General features: G+C 42.7%; 2 protein-coding genes across 3 annotated transcripts; both read right to left on the reverse strand.

The window, feature by feature from the left end:
- Positions 1-428: 428 nt before the first annotated feature.
- Positions 429-2974, reverse strand: LOC115749417 (plant intracellular Ras-group-related LRR protein 3). Its single transcript, XM_030686230.2, has 3 exons — positions 2186-2974; positions 1417-1583; positions 429-1257 (listed from the first exon to the last, which is right to left on the reverse strand). The coding sequence occupies exons 1-3, from the start codon at positions 2765-2767 to the stop codon at positions 609-611; spliced, it is 1398 nt and encodes a 465-aa protein (XP_030542090.1). The 5' UTR covers positions 2768-2974; the 3' UTR covers positions 429-608.
- Positions 2975-9532: 6558 nt separating this feature from the next.
- Positions 9533-12893, reverse strand: LOC115757112. Of its 2 annotated transcripts, none has more exons than XM_030697213.2 (4): positions 12609-12893; positions 11525-12248; positions 10984-11065; positions 9533-9832 (listed from the first exon to the last, which is right to left on the reverse strand). In XM_030697213.2, the coding sequence occupies exons 1-2, from the start codon at positions 12772-12774 to the stop codon at positions 11773-11775; spliced, it is 642 nt and encodes a 213-aa protein (XP_030553073.1). In that variant the 5' UTR covers positions 12775-12893; the 3' UTR covers positions 9533-9832; positions 10984-11065; positions 11525-11772. The 2 variants fall into 2 exon arrangements, with proteins under 2 accessions (XP_030553073.1, XP_048136923.1); XM_048280966.1 differs by having other exon boundaries at positions 10984-11093.
- Between the last annotated feature and the right edge of the window lie 9035 nt (positions 12894-21928).

Raw genomic sequence — 21928 nt, forward strand, 5'->3', positions numbered from 1 at the left:
CGTGTTGCCGGTACATGGCTACGGTCTCATTAAACTTGTCATTTCACCGACGGCCCGTTCATCGCGCAAGACTGGCATAAACCTCATCCTGAAGGAAGATACCAAATTTCACAATCAAACCAACAGGATGACGGGTATGGAGAGACTGCTCAAGGATAGAGCGGGTCGGCTGCTGTGCCCATGGGCAATTTCACCTTTGGTTTTCTCACCAGTGACTCCTGTTAGGACTTATCCATCCTCGTGTTACGTTTGGCGCTTGCCGCCGCTCAGACACATGACATGATATATACCTTGCTCAGTTTTTCATCTTCTAAGAACAGATGAGGATTAGTTTACTCGAGAAATGCTCAAACTTGCCCATGCAGATAGGCTAGGTGCTTTCAGCAATCCCAACGGAAAATTTTGACTATGCCCTTAGTCCACAGGAATTAGGCAAGCCCCCAAAAGTAACAAAATCTTGTATCAACACGTTACATTGTTTTTAAGGTAGCCAATGTGTACATGTCCTCTAATTTGAACTAAAAGTAGATGAAACAGCCAAGTATTATTCTTTATCAATTGTACAAGCCACTGGGAAACACTATAAAGGATAAGAGATTACATCCATTTTAAAGCTGTTGATCCAAGTATGGGTCCCTTGGAGCCTTTTCACCACCCAAATATCCGGCCACACTTTGCGACACACCCGAAACAAGCCCGCCGAGCAGCGAGCCGCCCCACGCGAGCCATCCAGCCTGAGCCTGTGGCTGGCTTGCTTGACGAATGCTTCTCAGCTGTTCCTCTGCCAGCATGTCCTGCCACCTCTTCCTCATGAATTCCCTCACAGCTTCTGCTCCTTTCTTCGCAATCTCCAGAGGTGGGACCACCAGAGGATTCTCGTCCAAGTTTAGCTTGACGAGGTTCTCAAGCCGGTAAAACGAATCAGGAAGAGCTCGGATTTGGTTGTTGCTGAGATCAAGCTCCCTCAGGTTGGTAAGATCACCAATTGTATCCGGAAGTTCGGTAAAGTCATTGAAATTGCTGCTCAGGTTCAGGACCTCAAGGTAGGCCAATCTTCCAATAGCATGTGGCAGGCCTCGGAGCTCATTAAAATGGGCATCAAGATACCGCAAAGATTTCATCTCACAGATCGATTGTGGAAGCACACAGAGCTTGTTCAAGGAAATTGACAGCTTCTCCAGATTAGTTAGCCCATATCCGATATTTGTCGGCAAACAAGTAAGGTTGTTGAAACTGGCATCAAGCTCATTCAGCGAACTGCCACGGATTAAGTACTCAATTTTAGCTAAATCTATACTTAATCGAGCGCAACAGCGCAATAAGATTCATATGACCAATCCCAGGTGGAATCAAGCTTGGTTCGTTGTTGGTGTTTGACAAAGAAAACGCAGTAAACCAAGGAAAAATATAGAGTACCTGCACCAAGCAATGCTTTCAGGAAGGACCTTCAACTTGTTTCCTGAGACATTGAGAACCTTTAAGTTCACAAGCAAACCAATGGAATCTGGAAGAGACTCTAAAAGGTTGGAAGAGACGTCGAGCAGCTCAAGACTCTTTAGTCCTCCTATAGAGTCGGGAATAACCTGTGTCCCACGAGCAAAAAGCCAAACCATCAGGATTAAGTACGACAACAAAGATGTATAGTTTCAATTCATACGCTAGGGGTATTTGAGAAAATTTTAGAATGACTAGCTACTTAATATCCGGCTACAAAATGTTCGACACTGCCGTGGGTAGCACTTCCAGCATTTTGGCTGATTTTACAAAACCAACTCGCCTCTCATTGAGTCTCATGTGACCACCATTTATAGCAGGAAGACTAGCCTCCATCTTCAAAGCACACTAATCCAACGCATTCTTCCATCTTGGAACCTCACTACTTCCTGTTGATTTTGCAAAATTGATCCCTGACCCCATAAGGAATTACCAACCCAAGAGCAGTCTAGAAATTCACAACACCAGATTTGAGAGTCTGAGAGAACTGCTTTGCTCAAACTCGTCCATAGTTTCTTATCAAGTAGTCAATGTTCATGGAAGGAGAGAATGCACTGATAGGTGATCACACTAATGGCTCATAATCAACAAATTGCACGACTCGTGGCATTTTTCCAAGACAAATCAATCCATGCAAGCATATTAACAGACGGGGAAAAGGGGAAAAAAATTAAAAAATCAGTGGACTGACCTCAAGCAGATTGTGAGACAGGTCAAGCACAAGCAAACCACTGATCTTCCCAAAGGCCTCGGGCACAAACCTGAGCTGCCTCCCACTCAGCTCAACTCTCTCCACAGCCCTGTTCTCCTCCACCTCCCTCAAAACCCTAACCACCTCCTCATCAACTACTCCAGCTTCTTCCTCGACGACGCGCCCATAGACCTCCACCAGCCTATCCTCCGCGTCCCTCAGCTGCTTCTCGTACTCCTCGTGCATCTCCTCCAACCTCACCACCGCCTTGTATATCCCGACCTCGCTCTTATTCGCTTCGGCGGCTCCGTCGCCCGCTTCGAGCTGCGCGATCTTCGCGCGCGCCGCTGCTACGGCCCCCGGGTCGGGCCGCGGCCCGAGGGCGTGGAGGAGGGTGCGGGTCTGGAGGATGTTGGCGGGGATGGACTGGGCGAGGGAAGACGCGACCTTTGGGTTGGCCAAGGGAGGCATTTGGTCGAACAGGTTGCGGGCGACGTCGGGCGGGAGGTAAGGGTGAGAGTTGGGATCGATCTGGTAGAGAGCGAAGGCGAGGAGCGGGTAGTTTCTCGGGTCCGGATCCATGGATTTCGCGGGTTTGGGGTTCGACTGCGGAATTCAAGCAGAGGAGGACGGATTTATAAGGGAAATACAGGACACTGTGAAGGAAGACCAGAGAGTTCGAGAGAAGAAGGAAGAAAACTGTGTGCGAGATGTTTGATCTCGTTACTGATAGGTGCGAATTATTGAAACCAGGGGGATTGGTTTTCGAAGAGGACGATGTCAAAAGATTGATCCAATCTTGAGGCGAAATGATTTTTTTTTATTTTTTTATTTCTGCATCTGTCGTTGATGATGACCGCGACCGCGACAGGAACTTGAAGAATACGATATCTTTTACTTCGCTGGTTGTCGGGTCGGGTCGGGTCGGGTCGGACAACGTAAAGTCTACGAGCTTCCAGAAACGAGGCTCGGAGGTGGTAACCACGTGGGCGAATCGGGAAGCGAATTTGTGGAATTTGACCTTTGATCGTGCTGACTGACGAGCAGGTTCATTGAAGAAGAAGCTAGTATCATCGGTGAACACGCCTGCAATTTTCAACAATGCGTGATGAAGGCGGCAACAGTCGAACTGGTCGCCAGCAATACTCTTTCTGCCACTGTACAAGAGTCCCTAGTCCCTCATCGAGGTAGATGGGCCTTTGCCATCAATCTTTAAGAAAAACAAAGGGCCTTAGGTTAATAAATGAGTTTTTTTTAAGATGCGAACATTGTTTGATGTTTGTATTTTAAAAATGAAAAACTCCAAAAAAGAGCCAGAAGCCCTCTTATTTTTTCAAATAAAGATCCCATGTGAATCTTATTTCAAATAAAGACTTAAAATGACATAATATGTTTCAAATAATGGCCCGAAGCGGCTATAGAGTTTCAAAAAAGGGCATAGCCTAAAGGGCATTTTCGTCATTTCTCATTTTGATTTTTTTATTCATTTTTTCTCTTTTTTCCTTTTTCTGATTTTTTTTTAAGTAAAAACAGCCACATCGGCGAGACCTCTCTCGCCCGTGGCGACAGCCCCACCATTGGTGGAGGGTTGGCAATGGCGGCAAAGGCCGGCGCGGTCATTGGAGCCTAGTCACGGCCGGTTCGGTGGAACCGCCGGTTCCGGTTCGAGAACCGGCGGTTCCGGTTCCACGAAAAGGTGGAACCGGAACCGGCCGTGAAAAATGGCGGTTCCGGTTCCGGGCCGGTTCCGGTTCCGCTTCGGAACCGCCGGTTCATTCCGATTCATTTTTAATAATAATTTTTAAAATAATAAATAATAAAATAAATATAATAAATTATAAATTATAAAATACAATTAAATTGTACATTGTAATAAAATATGGGGAAAAAAAAAAGAAGGAATGGGCTTGAACTTAATGAATTATCATTAAGCGGCCTACATATCTTCTTGGGGATAGAAGAATCAAAGCACATGTAGTTCTTTTTACCTTTGAGAACCCCAACTTACCTCATCGTCAATCGTCGCTACCCGTTGTGGTACCCGTGGCGGTGGTATCTCCAACATCATCGCTAAAAAATTCGTGTTCACGATCTAACTCTTGGTGTCGATATTTCGCCCTCGTCCAATCGCCGACACAAGCTTGAGCTTCCACAGAATCCGGGCTTAATCTTGAACTGCGAGAGTCCAAAATTAATCCTCCGGAACTAAATGCTTGTTCAACCGCAACCGTTGAAGAAGGGGTTGCTAATATTTGACGAGCGATGAGGGCGAGAACTGGATACTCGATTTGGTGACTCTTCCACCACTTCGAGATTTTGAAATCTGTACTATGTTCGCATCACGAAACTCAAATTGAGTGGTTAAATATTTTTCTAATTCAGAAATATTACCTATTGCTCCTTTTTGTTTTTTTTGCCTACTCTTAAGCATATTATACCCTCTACTAAGTGAACTACCACCTTCGCTACGTGAGGCAGTAGATTGTAAAGATCCGTAATCACTTAAACCATATCTACTACAAAATTCTCCATATAATGCTACTATAGATTCTTTAACATGTCCTAATATATTTGAAATATCTATTGAATCATCCAAATGTAAACAATCATGATAATACACATTCAAATAATCTTGTAAACCGTCTAATTTAATACGTGGATCAAAAACAATACCAACTAAATAGACAAGAGGAATTTGCAAATAATAATGCAACCATTTTTCTCGCATTACTAAAATAGTTTGACCTAATTCGGTATCTTTTTCATATTCACTAAAAACACTACTAATATTAACACACTCTATTAAAAATAAATGCGTTGTAGGATAATAAATACCAGATAAAGTCTTAGTAGCATCATTAAAAATTTTCAAAATATGTAAAATTTTCTTGCAAACGTCCCAATGTTGAGGAAGTAAAGTAATTTCGGGAATATTTTGTGAAATAAACATACATAATAAATCTTTATATTCAAAAGTTTGCCGAAGCAACTCGTACGTAGAATTCCAACGAGTCGGAATATCTTTTGGAAATCTTCTTGGCCTTCTCCCATTTTGTTTACAAAATTTTCCCCACGATTTCATACATTGGGGACGACTCCATAAAAATTTAATTGCACTTTTTATTGGGGCGAGAGAAGTGTCAAGAGTTTGTAAACCATTTTGTACACATAAATTTAAAACATGACAAGCACATCTAATGTGAAAAAATTGTCCGCCAAAAGTGGGTTTGCAAATATTTTCTAATTCGGGAATAGAAGCGATATTTGCGGCGGCATTATCAAAACCAATTGAAAATACTTTATTTATTAAATTATATTCTTCTAAAACTTGCCTAATTATTCTATAAATATTATGAGCCGAATGGCTTTCATCAAAAACTCGGAATGCAATAAGTCTTTTTTGAATCATCCAATTGTCATCTATCCAATGACACGTGAAACCCATATAAGAATAAATTTGCCAAGGATCACTCCAAATATCGCTACCTATATGCACACGTCCATTGAATTCCGCAAAAAATTTTCCTAAAGATTTTTTTCCTTTTTTATAAAGATGAAAAACTTCGCGTTTAAGAGTATTTTTTGGAATAGTTGGCGCTTGCATGAACCAACGCAGTATTTATCAAATATTTCATATTAAAATTTTCACCAAGTATTAAACGGAGCATGATCAAGGGCAACATATTCACCTAATGTTTGTTTATAAAGTGCTTCAAGTGAAACGAAATAAAGGATGAGGCTTAGAAGTGGCGTACCCGGAAATTTGTTGTTGCGTATTGTCGATCCCCGCTTGCGTTGGATGTTTTTTTCGTCAAATGCCGACGGAATGTTCCGTAGCCGTCTCCTTTCGTGAATTTATAAGTTTGCGAACAATATTTACATTTTACATTATACTTACCTTCGACTTCATCACGTACCTTGTCGAAGTGTAGCCACAAGTCCGATGTATTATCTCGGCCCTTCCGTTCCGGCTCATTTGCCGTTGACGTTTCTTCGACACCGGTGGGGGATGAAGACTTTCTTGTGTTGGGATGTGCTCGACGTTCGGAATCGGGACATAGTTGATATTATCGTCGTCGTCTTCCCAACTTGCATACTCACGAGGATCGTATTCATGAAAGGGATACTCGGAATCTCCCATAGCCATCTTGCCCTTGTCGGCATTTCTGCTTCCACTTGCCATTTTTGAGAGAATTGATCGGAAATCCGATTGAGAGAATTGAGTCGGGATTGAGAGAATTGGGAGAATTTGAGCGATTTGAGAGGATTTCGGAGAGAATTCGAGAGATTGTTCAGAGAATTTGTGACAAAAATGAAAGGGGAAGCATATGCATTTATAGGCAAGAATCATTTTTTTTATTATTATTATTTTTTTAAAAAATTGGAAAGCAACGGCCAAAGAGTCGTTGCCAACGGCCCAAAGCCGCGGGGGGAGGGGGCCGGGGCGAGAGAGCCCAACGGCTCTCTACCCCGGGCCCACTTTTATTTTTATTTTTTATTTTTTTTTGCGGTTCGAACCGGCCCGGAACCGCCGGTTCCGGGCCGGTTCCCACGTTTCCGGAACCGTGGGCCCGGTCAACGGGCCGGTTCCGGGCCGGTTTCGGGCCCACGGGCCCAAATGGCCCCCTCTATTGGAGCCTCCACAAGGGTCAACAACCCCTGCCGACCGCAGGCGAGGGCCAAGAACCCCGCCCCTTCGGTTGTGGGGGACAACCGGAGGCGGGAGGCAGCCTGCCACCTCCGTGTGTTTTTTTTTTTTTTAATTTTTTGTTAAATTTTAAAGAAAATATAAAAAAGAAAAATTTAATAAAAAAGAAAAAAATCAAATATAGAAAAAGATCGACATGCCCTTGAAATCAAGCTCTTTTTGAAATTTTATGATCACTTCAGGCCCTTATTTGAAATAATGTTCATTTTAGACTCTTGTTTGAAAAAATGAGAGCATTTTAGGTCCTTATTTGAAATAAAGTTCACTTGAGGCCTTTATTTGATAAAATAAGAGGATTTCGGGCCATTTTATGAAATTTTTCCTTTTAAAAATGCATTGAAAGGTAATTTTCATTTAATGGTATTTGAAAAAATCACAACTTGTAAAGGAGTTGTTATTTTTTTCATAAAAAGGAAACTCAATAACGACGAAGGGCTCGGTGGCCAACGAGTAGCTAGTAAGCCGTCGATGAGCCAAATATGACACCGACAACCCTATCCTAAGTTCCCGCGACTCCAGGCAACTGTCTTATGGGGTCAAACTATGAAAGAGGTCGCCCGACTGCCGGCACCAGATCTTGACTTGCCGGTTCCTAAACCCTTTGTCGAGCTCACATAAGGTAAGACAACTTCGAAATTATAAGAGTTTAGTGACTGCAATGTTAAAAAAGAAATAGATATATGAGCATTTTGAAAATGCTCATAGTCCAAAATACATCCGATCCTGTCTTGAGCTCTCTTAGGATTGTAATTACATCTCTCCAAAGCTTTCGAAAAAAATTTGTGAAATACCATTTAACTTGAGCCAAAGAGCTCTGAAATGGTTTAGTTCCCAAACGCATCCCAAGAAGATGGGCATTTCACATCATCATCAGGTCGCATCCATGATCGACCAATTGCCGACGCTTCTCTGCAGCTGTCCGCTTGCTCACTGTTCTGCCCAATTGGTTAGGATAAGATACAACCTGGGATGAGAACTAAACTCTGGATCATGGCGGTATTCACTTCATGGGCAGACCCTAGTTTCTCTTTGGGGTCGCTGAACAGAGAGAGAGAGAGAGAGTGAGTTGCTGCTTCTGAGTTGGTCTTGGTCCACCAGACACATCGGCCTATCGTCTAAATAAGAATTTTCATCTGTGTTTCGTCGAGAAATTAATAAAACAAACTAGCTCTTGTGATGACGGAATCCACCAAAATTGGAAGATTTGACCCGGCGCATGCCTATCTGCTATTTTTACTTTGTGGCGCATGAGTTCCAATCTTCTCCCATTATGAGCTTTTCTAATCATAACGAATCTTTGAATTTACTTTTTGGGCTAGTAGGTTCCTCGAAGCACGCTCTGTTCATGGACACAGACCAGTGCTCTGCTCTGTGGGAGCCATGACAGTATGACACTCCTGGCCACATCCTTATCCATGCTCAAGATCTCCGTTATCTTTTATCAAATTCGACTAAAGAAATTTGGGGGAAAAAACTAAAACGAAAAAAGAAAAAAAAAATTAGTGGAAGCATTTACATTTCAACTGTTCATCTTCTTCGAAGTTGCTGAGAGCATCTGTTCACCCTCTTCTAAGTACCTGAGAGCATCGACTCTACACGAGAGAGAGAGAGAGAGGATTACCGTGGTTGCGATAAAAGTGGAGACAACGACGATTTGGAGGCGGCAACAAGCAAAAACGCTCGAGCTGCCATAGCCGCAAGCTCGAGAAAGTGTTATGTTCGCGTGGTATTGTATCCAGAGGCACGTGAATTCTTCGTGGAATTGGGGTCAAGGTTGTCCATTGCCCTAATGGGTTTGACTTGAAGGGTGATGATGTGTTCTCCACTTTTGCATTTTTAATGGAGCATATGGGTTTTGTTTGCAAGGCCAGGAAGTTCTCTAGCTGATATGCCTCAAGGGAATTTCGTTTCCTGGACTTCTTCGATTATTTGGTTATCTGAACAAAAACGAAAGCTCGAGCGGCCATGGCGCGAGCTTCACGAAGCCTGGAAGCATGAGTGGCCATGCCCCGCTCGAGCTTTTTCAAGTTCCCCGCTTGAGCTCCTTCGACCAAGCTCGAGCGGTCTCCTTGACGTGCACCTCTTTTCAGCCATGGCCGCTAGCACCTTCTTTCAATTTTTCCTTAATTGCACTAATTTGACTGAAAGAAGAAGGTGAACAGTTGAACGGAAAAATAAAATGAACAATCTGACTTGCGCCTCCTGTCAGCCATACTTCTTACCAACACCTTTCATTTGTAAAGGAAAGAAAAAGAATTTGGTTGCACTTTCTCAAGATGAGTTTTTAAAACTTTCGATTGCAGTTATGAAAAAAAAAATTAAAAGAAAAGCAAGGCATTACGAAGGGGAGAAAAACAAAAGAAAAAGAAGAGGGAAAGAGATCGACATCGCATGTGGTGGGGTCGAACAACCTTAAAACTACTTTGACCTTTATTCCCTTACAGTTGCGTCACCACCAAAATCACTTTTCCTAATGGCCTTTTGCTTCATAAAACTTGAATTGTTATGGCCTCATCGTATCTCTCCAAAGCTAAGACATCAAGAAGAATCTTTCCTCCTGAATGCTACGTGATGGAGCGCGTCTTTCTTTGATCTCCAATGCTTCCAGGAACTTAGGATTTCCCTCCCTTTGTCATCTCTCTTTTTTTACTTTCTTTCCTTCTTCCTATTTCGGTAGTTCATTGTCCTTGTCTTGAGTGTTCAGGACCTGCACCTCCATATATCTATATCCAGCTGGAATGAAGAATCTTTCTGGTCTTGCTCCAACATCAGTTGTTTTCAGCTGTCAAAGGCCTCTTGGCTAGATGGTCCCCCAAGTGCGCGCCCCCAATTCAAAATTGCCGATTGCTTTCGACTATAACAGCATGCTTGTTTGACTATGGAACAGCCACTGGTTTCTCCCATCGCACTCCGGCCATCACCGGCCGATTTAAGTCAATCTGTCCAAAACAAACGCAAACCAACTCCCATCATATCTCGTTCACTTCCATATCAGAGGCAAGGAAAAGAACAACAATATCTGCGTGTATTTTAGTGGCATAAACTGGAAGGAGCAAAGTGTTGTGGGGCTAAAACTTGAATGCCATGTAGTGCCTTCAAATATCATGTTTTCCGGGGGGGAAGGAAGACAACGCAAGCCAAGTATTTCTTGGATTCAGAAATATTTTGTGGAGGTTGACCGGAGTTGGATGTTTGGGTTTTTCCAGTGACTGATGACTCAGCTGAACCAATCAACAAGCTCTAAGTATGATTTTCCCCCACTTTCTTTCTAGATATGGTGTTTACTGCTCTCTCGTGGATATGTACCTAGAAGGAAAAAAGTGGAATATGGGGAGTGGATGATTCATCAAGTGCAGAAAGATCACTTAAAACTTCTTTCGCTTTCATCCTGCCACCCATCCCATACCCCACTCTCTCCAGAGGCAGATTCCCCCAAAGTACTGTCCAAATCATTAACATGCAATTCCAAGGAAACAGAAAAAGAGAAGGGAAATAAAAAAGCAATCCCGGTTTCTCTTTCGGCTAGATAAACAAAACTGATAATATTGAGTTATAATCGTAGAGAGGCCTATTGGACAGCAAACCTAATACATAATATCGAGTTATAATCATAGAGAGGCCTATTGGACAGCAAACCTAATACATAATATCGACTTATAATCATAGAGAGGCCTATTGGACAGCAAACCTAATACATAATATCGACTTATAATCATAGAGAGGCCTATTGGACAGCAAGCCTCAATCCAAAACATTCTTAAATAAAGGCTCAAATTGCAAAAAGAGCTTCAGGATCCATTAACCTGTCTGAAACAGATAATATTGATAGTTACAATCAAAGAGAGATCATATTAGACAGTAAATCTCTACTAAAAAATTCTTAAAGAAAGGTTCTAATCGCGACAAAAACTCCAGGACCCTTATGTAACAGGAACGATATCCTACTTTGCTAACATCTAAGACGAGCGAAGATGCAGAAATGCGAGTTCATAGTCAAGATCTAAATGACCAAATAACAGCAACGGTCCTCCTCCTCTATGAAACAGACCATAGGAATTTAATAATAATAATAACAACAATAAAAACAAACCTTCAATTTCAACCAGTTCAATGAAGACTGTTTCCTCATCTTTAGCATCTCCAATCCACTTGATTGGAAAATGTATTCTAACCTGCAAAACCATCAAACACATTAAAAACCTATAGTAGGAAAACATTCAAACCAGAACAATATCAAAGAAAGAGAGTAAAAATCAGTCAACAACGATACTGCAAGCGAGCTATTGATGGGATACCCATATCAACAAAGTAAACGTGTCGCTCTACTACAATCAATTTCATGAAGAAACGATGCCTGCACGTTACAGGAGGGAAGAGGATGAACAAACACAGAGGAAGTACACAAAGCCAAGCAACAACCATTTCAATGGGAAACGAAGGGAATTTGTCAGCTAATAAATCCAATACGGCTAAAACCAACAGGCTTTGCAAATGGACCGATGGAGAGATTGCAGGTTAACATGGACATTGAAACCCTATCATGGATTGGAAGTGGAAGCTGTTGCTTTGTGCAGTTAAAAGTAATGGGCAATGAGTTGATTCACGTCCCCGGAAAGATAAGCAAAACTCACCATCATAGACATATGTTCTTGTCCAACCGATACGAATTTGGACTGCAAAAAATTCATTGATTGGGCATGGATCACAAATAATCGATCCATAAATGATTTTTACAGTCCTCCCTCCCATTACATGATCACATATATATGTCGCACTTGCTTCTTTCTTCCCCAATATGTATAGTGGCGTAATCGAAGTATTTCTCCTTCAGGCCGAAGGCATGTAAGAGTTCTGATCTGCAGATGGAGCTTTAGGGGTGTTATTGCCAGTGGTTGCCATTGTGGATGAGATGGACATGTCCAGGGCTCCCATAAGCATAGTGTCCCTGGTGGTGACTCATCATCATCATCATCATCATTCTATTGTGCCCTGCAGACTTTTCCTTGCAGAGAGGGAACCCGACCGGCTTCGGCTTTTCCATGTACTGGTGCATGCACTTCGAGAACCTCGGAGTCGATCCGACGGTCACGGTGGTGGTGGACAGTGAAGATGAAGATGATTTTCTTGACGAGGAGGCTAGTGAAGGAGGAGGAGATATTTTTTTGCCAGACTTGGGCAGAAAAAGGAAGGCCCTGATCTTTAAGGATGAAGGGGGCGAGCGGTTGTACTCCTCGACGAGGTTCACAAGGTCCTCGTCGGAGGTGATTGAGATCAGAGCGTCGAGATCCTCCGTCGGAAGCTGACACCGGAGCGACACGGCAGTGCCGCAGAGTTCCCCCATCTTCAACATCAGTTCTGTTGACCAAAATAACCTCATTCTAAATCACATCCTTTCATTTTATCGGAAACGCGTGTGCAAAATCCGAATTTCGAGGAATTGACACAGGATTTCGCAGGAATCAAAACCCTAATGAGTATCGCTACCACAATCCGCCCGAATCAAAATCCAAACCACAACTATAAACGAAGATGTACCCAAAGACGCCACGACATACTTAATTGACACTCTTCAAGTGGAAACGAGAAACTCACTTGAAACGAAGCAACATCACAACGAATAGAGGATGGACCCGACCCACGACGATCAGGCATAAATTCAACAGAAGGAAAGTGAAACAATAACTGGAGCGAACGAGGAATAGTAACGGAACTAACCGGAGAAGGATACGGAGCGATCGACGGCGAGGACGCGGGTCTCGCCACCGACGTAACGGAGCTTGCCGTCGGGATGGCGGGGGAGGATCTTGCCGCCGTAGCTGCAGAGGAACTTGATGGCGGGGGCGGGGCGGGGTTTGAGGGCGCCGAAGGGAGACCCGACCATGCTTTCTGGGCGGTTAGATGAGAGAGGAATGGGGTCCAGATGGTTGGAGATAAAGGAGGAGAAGCAAGCGAGCTAGAGAGTTGAAGATGCGGTTGCGTCTTCAAGCCTAGGTATGGTTCGATTCTGCCTCTATTTATAGAGGTCTGGTTACACTTCAGAGCGTTAAAAGGAAAAATCCTACAAAAATGGAAACGAAGAAGACGACGACGAAGTAGTGGGGCCCCCTTCCTTATTTTTCCTTTTTTATTTTGTGATGGTGGGGGGTGGGCCGGAGCTGAGGTCAGGTCATTCCAGATTCCCGTATTCCCCGGGTCACCAGGACCCGCCCCGATTTTAATTTTACTCTTACTTTTACTTTTACTTTTCCTTTTTCTTTGCTCATCAAATTTGAACTGATATATCATACGGCATTCTCGTTAAACTTTTATATTTTATTTTATTTTATTTTTCTTAGTTTGAAATGCAAATGATTTATACGTTTTTAATGGAAAAGTTATTCCTTTGTATCTCGGAAAACGTGCATACAAAATGTTTCGTATCACGAGACTTCGAATGTTACAAATTAGGTCGAATGTGCATGCTAACTAATAATACATGTTGTTACGAACGGATTGAACCCGGTCCGTTGTTGTTGCACGCTTCCGATCCCGTTGCATCGGATAATTGAGATTTTTGGTTTCGTGCACACTTACAATTGCAATGTCGATCAGTAGAGGGCGTGTGTTTTAAAAAGTTGAAGTACAATCTCCGATTCCGTAGTGAAATAAAATAATTCCCTCTGATTCTTTACATTCCATAGCAAAAAACAGACAGTTCAAGAGCCTTGGTGGCATGATTGTAAACGGAACAGACCGGACTCCAGCTCTTTTTTGAACGCGATTCGAGGTTCTCAACGTCTTAATGTCGCCGAGGGCCTTATGGCTCGATCCACCATATCACAGCAATGCGTTCTTGGGTTTCTACCGATGAACCGATCGGCGGAGAGGGCCTTATGTCTGATCCCAGATCGAAGATGGCCGTGGTCTTAAACGACAAGAAACTCGGCAGAGTCAGACAGAACTTCTCGGACAGCAATCACGTGAACTCTAATGTCTTTGCAGGTCCGTGTCGAAGAATCGAAAGGCCCTCTTATTTAAACGAGCTTTACCCGCCTATCTTTTCGAAACTCCCCAAAGCAATATCACTAAAGAGCATCATGGGGTTGGCCAAAAGACCCGAGTGCACGGGAATCAAATCTCGACCCGAGGGCACAGAACCAGGCCGATTAGATCTTTCGTACGGCGAGCGGATCCACCATGCAATTTGCGTTCGCTCCGCGAGCACGAAAGATAAAATTAAATCCGAGCCCTCCCCACTTGCCACGAAACCCCGCCATACCCCCAATTTTTTTTTTCGTGCTTCGTTTCGCAGATTTCGGAATGTCTTCCACACGAATCGGATTCAATTGACTCCACACACACGTTACCTTCTGTGAATGGAGTCGCGTTAAGTTTGAAACCAGAACAACGCCCTCCTTCCAAAAAAAAATTTATTACGTTATGTTTATCGACGAATCGAAAGAGATTAATACCATAAAAAAAATCTTAAATTATGTTGATTGCGACTTCAATATCTCAAATTTCTTTTAATCTCACCAAAATTCTCACATGATGTTGACCATGACATTAACATCTAAAACTTTTGCCGCACCAATACAGATTTAGGAGTTCTGCCAATACCAAAAAAAAAAAGGAGTACTAATGTTTTTCGAAAGTATTTTTCGACGTCGAAATGGCAAACAGAAACTTGGTTTATTCTTTTCTCGCGGAGTGAAATTTTTCGTGAATTCGGGCATCCGTAAAATGTCGCACCATCCCACGGAGTTTTTTATATGGCTAAAGACGTACCCCGCATTTCGTGCTTCAAGTCATGTTCATGCACGTATTAACAAAAAAGGAAAAGAGAGAAACGAAAAATATATGACGCGTATATTGCCAAACCACGTTTGTGACGGACTTGAAAAGTCGTAATTGGAAAGAAAAAAAGACGGCGTTGATGTGGGATTACTGATTTCTCTTGGCTAGAAACTGTTCTTCTAGACTTTCGATTGAGTCCATTTCGTTTCGTAGAATATAAATTATTTTTTTAAAAGTATTTCTCAAACCATTCATTTTTTTTTTTGTCAAAATAAGCGCACCCAAAATCAGTCTCTACCTTCCGGAGTAAGTACACGTTACCGGTAGGTCAAATTCATGGATTTCGACCAACGTGAATATTTCTCGAGAAAAAGGAAATTCATCATGTCAAACTATAGTCACAAGAAAAAAAAAAAAAAAAAAGAAACAAGGCCCCGTTTTGTCCGTATGATTTACAGAGTATCTTTTTTCCGAACAAATTGTCATGAAATACTATATCGAGATAACCATTCCTAGTCAATAAACAAATTCAAGGTTCAACGTCCTGAATAATGTCAAGAACAAGACAAAGAGAGAGCTTGGGATGCATATCTATAGTCACTCGACGAGGCAAATTGCATGCATGGGATTAAAGAAAGGCAAAGTTCCATCTCACACGCAGTCTCAAGCCAGAACTTAGGCTAGGAGATTATGTGTAATATATCGGTCGATGACACTGATGCACGTCTTCGTGTTGATCCTATAAACCTTATTTAAGCTGAGTTCCGATCCGCTCTCGCCCTTTTTGGATTCGATCGACCCCCGAAGAATTGGCGATCGCGACGCGGGATGACAATCGTTTGAGAGGAGGACCAGAATCATCCTCCCTAGACTATTAATATTGTCGACACTGACAACGTAAAGATCGATTAGGACGAAGAATGATAGGTGCCGATTGAATTGACAATTGCGATTCTTGGGTCTTGATATTTCTTTGGTGACGACTAAAAGCTCTTTGAGATAAGCTCAAACCCCTAGCGGGGGCTAAGCCGATATTTTATTTTTTGTGAATGTGAAGACCGTCGTTTTCCTGACGAACGCAGCCGACTGATGTGACGATGGCCCCCACTTGGCCCTTCCTTCCTCGCTACTACAACATGGCGTTTTGGGTCCTACTACGCTGTGATGTGACGCTCCCCACTTCGTCTTCTCTTTTGTCGATTTGCTTTTGAACTTCTTTGGCTTTTCTTTTTAGGGAAAAGGAATCGGTAATATTCAAAAAGGGTGGGGGGTGGAGAGATTATCCGCCTTTATCTCCTTATCCCTTGACGCGAGAGGGAAGGAATCATTCTGTTCGATTGGCCCACTGGGCGCACCCCCATGGGAAGTTGGGAACCCTCCCCACGTAATTCGGGTAGGACCCCTTCCCGAGATGATGTAGTTTTGCTCTATTGATCCACCTTCGTCACTTCAGTTCGTCGTTGTCGTGTTGTCTGGCCATTGCAAATTCCTCCCAATAGGAGTCCCCCGAGCGCTTAAAATTTGATGCCGAAACATCACATCGTTGTGGGTTTGGATGAAAGTTGGATTAATAATAGAACGGGAAAATACCAAAAGTTATCGTTGTATTTCGATGTCGTATATTGAGTTTCGAAAACCCGCGATTAATATCTCAAGATGTTAGGATGCATGTGTAAGTTGTGTTAGAGAACTCCCACATCGAAAAATTTATGTGGTGTTGAGTAGTTAATATATCATAGTTGGCACATCACTTTTTAACTTAAGTTTTTTAATGGAGGTAAGTTCAACTGGATATGTTGATGGGTTTGGACTTGGATACTCTATTGGCGATCTCCTCGAGCGATATTAGGAAAGGCAATAAGCAATCACGAACAAAATTGAAAGCCCATGTGATTAATTTACTTGCGCAATCTCCGGAACAAATTTGCAAGTTGAATGAATCATTTATGGGACAAACGACATGAATTTGGAATTCTCATATTTATGGGCATAAAGTTTAGTTTGGAATCTACCATGACGAAATCGGAATAAATCATCTGAAGTGTTCATGCTTGCATTGAAAATTATATTACCAAAGCAAAACAATTCGTATAAAGAGACTAGCTCAACACTTTGCAAACATAAGATCGCGGGTAGGAGCGAGGCGCATTCGTCCCGTCGAGAGAACCACCCCTCGCCCCGCATCATTGGGCAAGAAAATTCACCCTATCCCCACCTTATAACCCATCGATCAAGAGCTGAGCAAAACAGTCTCCAATTTGACATATTATTTTCATACCGAATCTTAGTCATCGTCAATAAATCGTGAAAAAAAGCATTAAATTCTCTTGTTCTACGTTATATTTTGAAAAACGACGGCGACACACGTGAAAATTAACAAGAGTTTCGGAAACTACGATGTAAAGCTGACCTGGAAACACCTCACAAAAGTGATGTTGCCTGCAGGAGGTATGGAATGTAACCAAAGTAAATGATATGTCCAAACCTAGAGCCGTGCCTTTTAATTCTTTTTTCTCATTCTGGTGCGCCCACGTAGGAATTGGGCCCTTTTTGTTTTTTTTTTTCCATGTTGGGATTGGGGTTGGGACGTGTAGTTTTCCGGAATAGGAAATGCGGTTACTTCGATCCTGACCTCACAAAGAATTCTTCTTCACACGTGGCGAGGCACCCACTTTGCCACTTGTAACGCGGGATAGGGAGGCCCTCGCCATCGAACACGCAACCCGCCAATTTGGTCGTCGGTCTAGCCACGGTCGGCTGTCTCTTTGCGAGTGGGGGGTTTCCTTTTCCCGAAGTGCGCGAGTCGCACGTGTGGGCGCAACCGCCAAATAGCTGGGGAAAGATCCGATCATTACAACATCCGAAGAAAACACCGAAAACGTATTGTGACTATCGAATCTATTTTTGGATAAGGGAAAAACAAGAGCACTTAAATATAGATCTAGCTCTAAATCGGAAGAAAAAAATAACAAAATAGAAAGCAATTGATCACAAAATCAACCTTAGATAAGCCGAACTTCGAAGACTTGTGGAGAACTTGACTATCTAGAGCAAACATTCGGAATCGGAGCAAGCGAGCAGATTCTTCCAAAACATTTTCCTCATAACTCACTTTCGTGAAAAATGACGATCACACCGTTCACAAAATCGACGAAGAAGCATAAAAGAGAGAAAAATAAAGAAACAAATGGGGAACATAAGATGGAGGGGGAGGGAACAGGAGCTGGAGAGGGGAGGGGGGAGGGAGAAGGAGAGAGTGAGAGAAAGCCCTTGCTCCCTCCCTCAAAGAGGTCTGCTTCAGTAGAGGGTTGGCGGCGGCACAAGAGGCAGAGAGAAACCCTAGGAGAGAGTTATTATGATCTCTATACATCGTCAGTGCCGGGATGCCGAATTTAGGCGTACACCGCCGTTTGGCAAAATCGTAGTTATTAGAAAGAAATATCTCGGCATGTGCTCATCACTGATAATGATGTAATATTTGATGATCGGCTGCTGTAAATCCGTCTCTGGGGAATATGCCAACCTTTGCAAGCAGTTACTAAGTTGATTTACTTTTTAGAATTTTTTTTATTTTACTTATCGTGTCAGATTCGCATATTTATTTTAAAGTTATGTACTCCTTTTATCATACGAAACGAAAATTTACCGTTTCGGAAAAAAGGAAAAGGAAAAAGAAAAAGTGCGGATCATATGACCCTCCCATGCCATGACGATTCACTTCTCATAAGAACCACAACGTGGCACAACGCTGCGAGGCCATGCTAAAAAAAAACTCTTTACGAGAAGAGGCGAGGGAGAAGAGTCGAACGCTGGAGTATTATTTAGATCTCGACTTTGATCGCCTCCTTTTGCCGAACAAAGCCGCCATCGAAAAGAGGGGCTTAATTAACACATGAAATTCCTCAGAGCTCGACACGTATTACATGGACGACGAGTCAAAATTGTTGTACACTACCCTCGCGAAAGGGACAACATCCATGTGGTGCCGATGCAAGGTGTGAAACATAAGCTACCTAAAATTTCGGTACGAGGGGACACGTGTGGTGCCGATCAAAAATTGGGGGCACATGACACATGCGGCATGAAATAGGATAAGACCTATTAATATTACGGACCATGACGATTTGGTTGGATGCTCCCCGGTGCCATTACCACATCAGCATCGTGATTTTCCTGTGCAAGAATTCCTCCAGTTACTTCGTTGACCCGAAAGTTTCAAAGCACGTATTGGTAATCCGGAGGTGACTTTTACGGCATCGTTCCCGCGAGTAATGCTAAACCGTACACATTTTTGTTCGTCCAGAGTGGCTAGTGATCTTGTTCAGGGGTGGTCTGTGAAATGTAGTCCCAATCGAATCGAAGTATGGACATCCAAATATCGACATTGCAGTTTATTTGGGCAAATTACCAAAAAAATCATAAAATTTGTCGCAATCATTTTAAATTATGCGTAGGCTTTCTTTTCCTTTCTTTATAAGACCAAATAATACCGAGACAGAGCATAGCCATCCCTAGATTCAATGAACTCTCAAGGAAATTCTTTGGTCCTCCTCTTGCCTTAGAATAATAAAATACTCGCTCTCTTCTCTGAACTACGTTACTTTCGGCGAATGCATTCTTGCAAACATGCCTTCCTTTTGGATTGGATCTCTCGTAGGTCAAACCGGAATTTTTTTTTAATTTTAAACCTCTTTTTCTTTTGCCAATTCAATGTTACATGATTGTGGGACAATGGGAAATGGCAGGAGGAGGAGGGGCACTTGGGGCTGGCCCTGCGCTCCTGCCAGGATACAGGAATGGGAGGGAAGAGGCTGAAACTTGAAGGGCTCTCGTGGCCACCCCCCCAAATTTAAAGTTGGGGATTTCACCGTAGCCATGGATTCCGTCATCTTGGCCGTAACGTGCATACACGATCGAGGGTTCTCCTGCGCTTCTCCTTTTTTCGAAATGCATGCGAATCAACCTGTCCGCGCGCAACTTGTGAGGAGCTCTTCGAGTTGCTCCGGACAAGAACCGCCGTGATTCGGACATGAACGCATCGTTTGTCAAGTCGGGCATCCGATCCGTCGTTGCGCCCATTTGGCATGGTTGTTTTTTTTTTTGCCCTTTTCCCACATGGAGAAGGGTTCGATCCTTGACCGCCCGCTTGGACAGAACAGACTCTCGGCGATTCCGGAGATAAGGAGGGGCCAGGAGGACCATACTCTCCTGCCCATGGGAAAACGGAACATGGGTGGTCCTCCATCCTCTCTCTCTCTCTCTCTCTCTAGAGGACAGGGTTTAGAATCTCTTCCGACTCTTTGGACTTTGAAAAACAACAAGAAAGTCCAAAAACAAAAGTTGGAAAAAGTGGAGTCCATATAATGAAGATGAACAAGACGGTAAAAGAGTCAATTCAATCCTAAATTTATCAATTATGTCAATTTAGTTCTACATATTTTGCATTTGTGCCAACTGAGTCCATCCGCCCAAATTTTCAGTCGAAAATCACTAACGTGAACAATTTTTTAATGATTTTTTTCTAATGAATTTTTTTGGTTATTTCTTTTTCTTTTCTCTACTTTTTTTTTTTTTTTAAGATTGAGGGCCGTGACACCCTTGTCAGATATGGGCCAGGCGAAATAAAAAGAGCATGAATTAAGATTAGTGGTTGATATGGGAGTAGGTGTCGAATAATCGAGGGAGAAATTTAACGCATTAAGAAACGATAGCAAGTCTGTTTTCTTTGAAAATGTCGTTTTTTTTTTTTTTAATCTGGAAGAACCAAAATCTCATAGCATAAGGTTATTTTTATCATGAGAAAGCTAAGATGACAGTCTATGTGAGTGACAGACCCACACGTCATACATATCCGACATGTACGGTTTAAGTTGTACCGTTAACTAACGGTATTGTCAGCCAAGTAAAGTCCTTTTATCATTACTCAGAATGACAGTATCTCCGGACAATTTGTCACTGCACGTTTCACGTGAAACTAAGTAGAATTCGAATCTCACTGGTCTCTGACCATGAAACTTATAATTGAGAAGACTTTGAATAGCCTAACCTACTTGCGTAGCGATGCAACATTTTTGTGTCAACGAGTTCGTCCTAACTCAGCTTTATCTAAGGGTCAAAGTTTTACAAATTTTTCAATGCATTAAAGCAACAAAACTAGGACACGTCTTGCTGTACCAGTAATCAAGTAGTCTGTACTCATGTTGAAAATGCTCAACGAAAGAGCTGCAAACTTGGAAAACATGAAAGACACTCTGAAAAAACCAAAAAATAAAATAAAAGAACGAAATATCATAGGTTTTTCCCTGAGCGGAATCCAAGTTCGAACCCGTCAACATATTCGGTTGGACCCACTTTCACTCAAAAACTCAAGTCAATGAGTTACGAGTCAACTACGGTATACGAACTACCGTATACCACGTTTCTTCCTCGATGTACGACTTTTTTTAACCTAATTCACTATCACTAGTGCATTTCGAAAATCCTCACGTTTGAAACTAAGAGAATGGGTGCAATGGATGGAAGGGAGTAGGTTGATATTCGCTCGTGGAAGAACTTGATTCCTTCGTTTTGTTCATCACCGGGGTTGAGGGGGGCATATGTCGGAGGATGATGCTAAATACGTTGCTACGGCAAGAATCATAGGACGGCCAGGGCAATTGTGCTGTCTAAAAACGACCCCCTATATTCTTAGGCAACGTGTCTTTTCTTTTCATCTTTTGTCTTAGGCATGTGTCGATCGATGGCTGCCCGATTTCCGCACTTGCCGCACATTTCCTAGGAGCAGGTTGAGGAATCGGGTACTTTAGGCATTTTTTTTTTTCGTTTTTGGTTGCGATTCTACTCTTTTTTTCTAGGGGACTTTAACCGCATCACTAGGGATTTCAGTCGAGTCATCGTCAAGAAAAAAGAAGAAGGCCATTCTGTGTGGCAATTACAGGTAGATGTACAAGCAAATTCGATTGGAATGTCTCATCACATTAACAACGTGATCGATCACTCAGAGGCAAAAAAATCCTCTATCCTGTACACCCAACGTCTTCTATAAATCCAGTTTTCGGAAAGATCCTCCTCGTCCGTCCGTCCGTCTTGAATCCTATGAAAAAGAAAAGAATTGCGAATTGGATTCGAGTGGCATGCTTGATTAAGAAAGAGGTCAACCATCTATAGCTCTTCCCAAAATCCGGAAAGTAGGAATTTGATACCCCCAGCAGCAGAAGCAGACGCAATTTTCCCAGGGAATTTTATGGGCGTTCCTTGTG

The sequence above is a fragment of the Rhodamnia argentea genome, chromosome 6 (genome assembly GCF_020921035.1).
Source record: "Rhodamnia argentea isolate NSW1041297 chromosome 6, ASM2092103v1, whole genome shotgun sequence".
Lineage (NCBI taxonomy): Eukaryota > Viridiplantae > Streptophyta > Magnoliopsida > Myrtales > Myrtaceae > Rhodamnia > Rhodamnia argentea.

Excerpts from the sequence above, each read along its gene's own strand:
- LOC115749417 (XM_030686230.2), bottom strand. The coding sequence starts at position 2,767 with ATGGATCCGGACCCGAGAAACTACCCGCTCCTCGCCTTCGCTCTCTAC. Across the intron at positions 1,584-2,185 it reads TGTCTCACAATCTGCTTGAG|GTTATTCCCGACTCTATAGG; the intron begins GTCAGTCCACTG and ends CGTGGGACACAG. Across the intron at positions 1,258-1,416 it reads GAAAGCATTGCTTGGTGCAG|TTCGCTGAATGAGCTTGATG; the intron begins GTACTCTATATT and ends AATCCGTGGCAG.
- LOC115757112 (XM_030697213.2), bottom strand. The coding sequence starts at position 12,774 with ATGGTCGGGTCTCCCTTCGGCGCCCTCAAACCCCGCCCCGCCCCCGCC. Across the intron at positions 12,249-12,608 it reads TCGCTCCGTATCCTTCTCCG|AACTGATGTTGAAGATGGGG; the intron begins GTTAGTTCCGTT and ends TTTGGTCAACAG.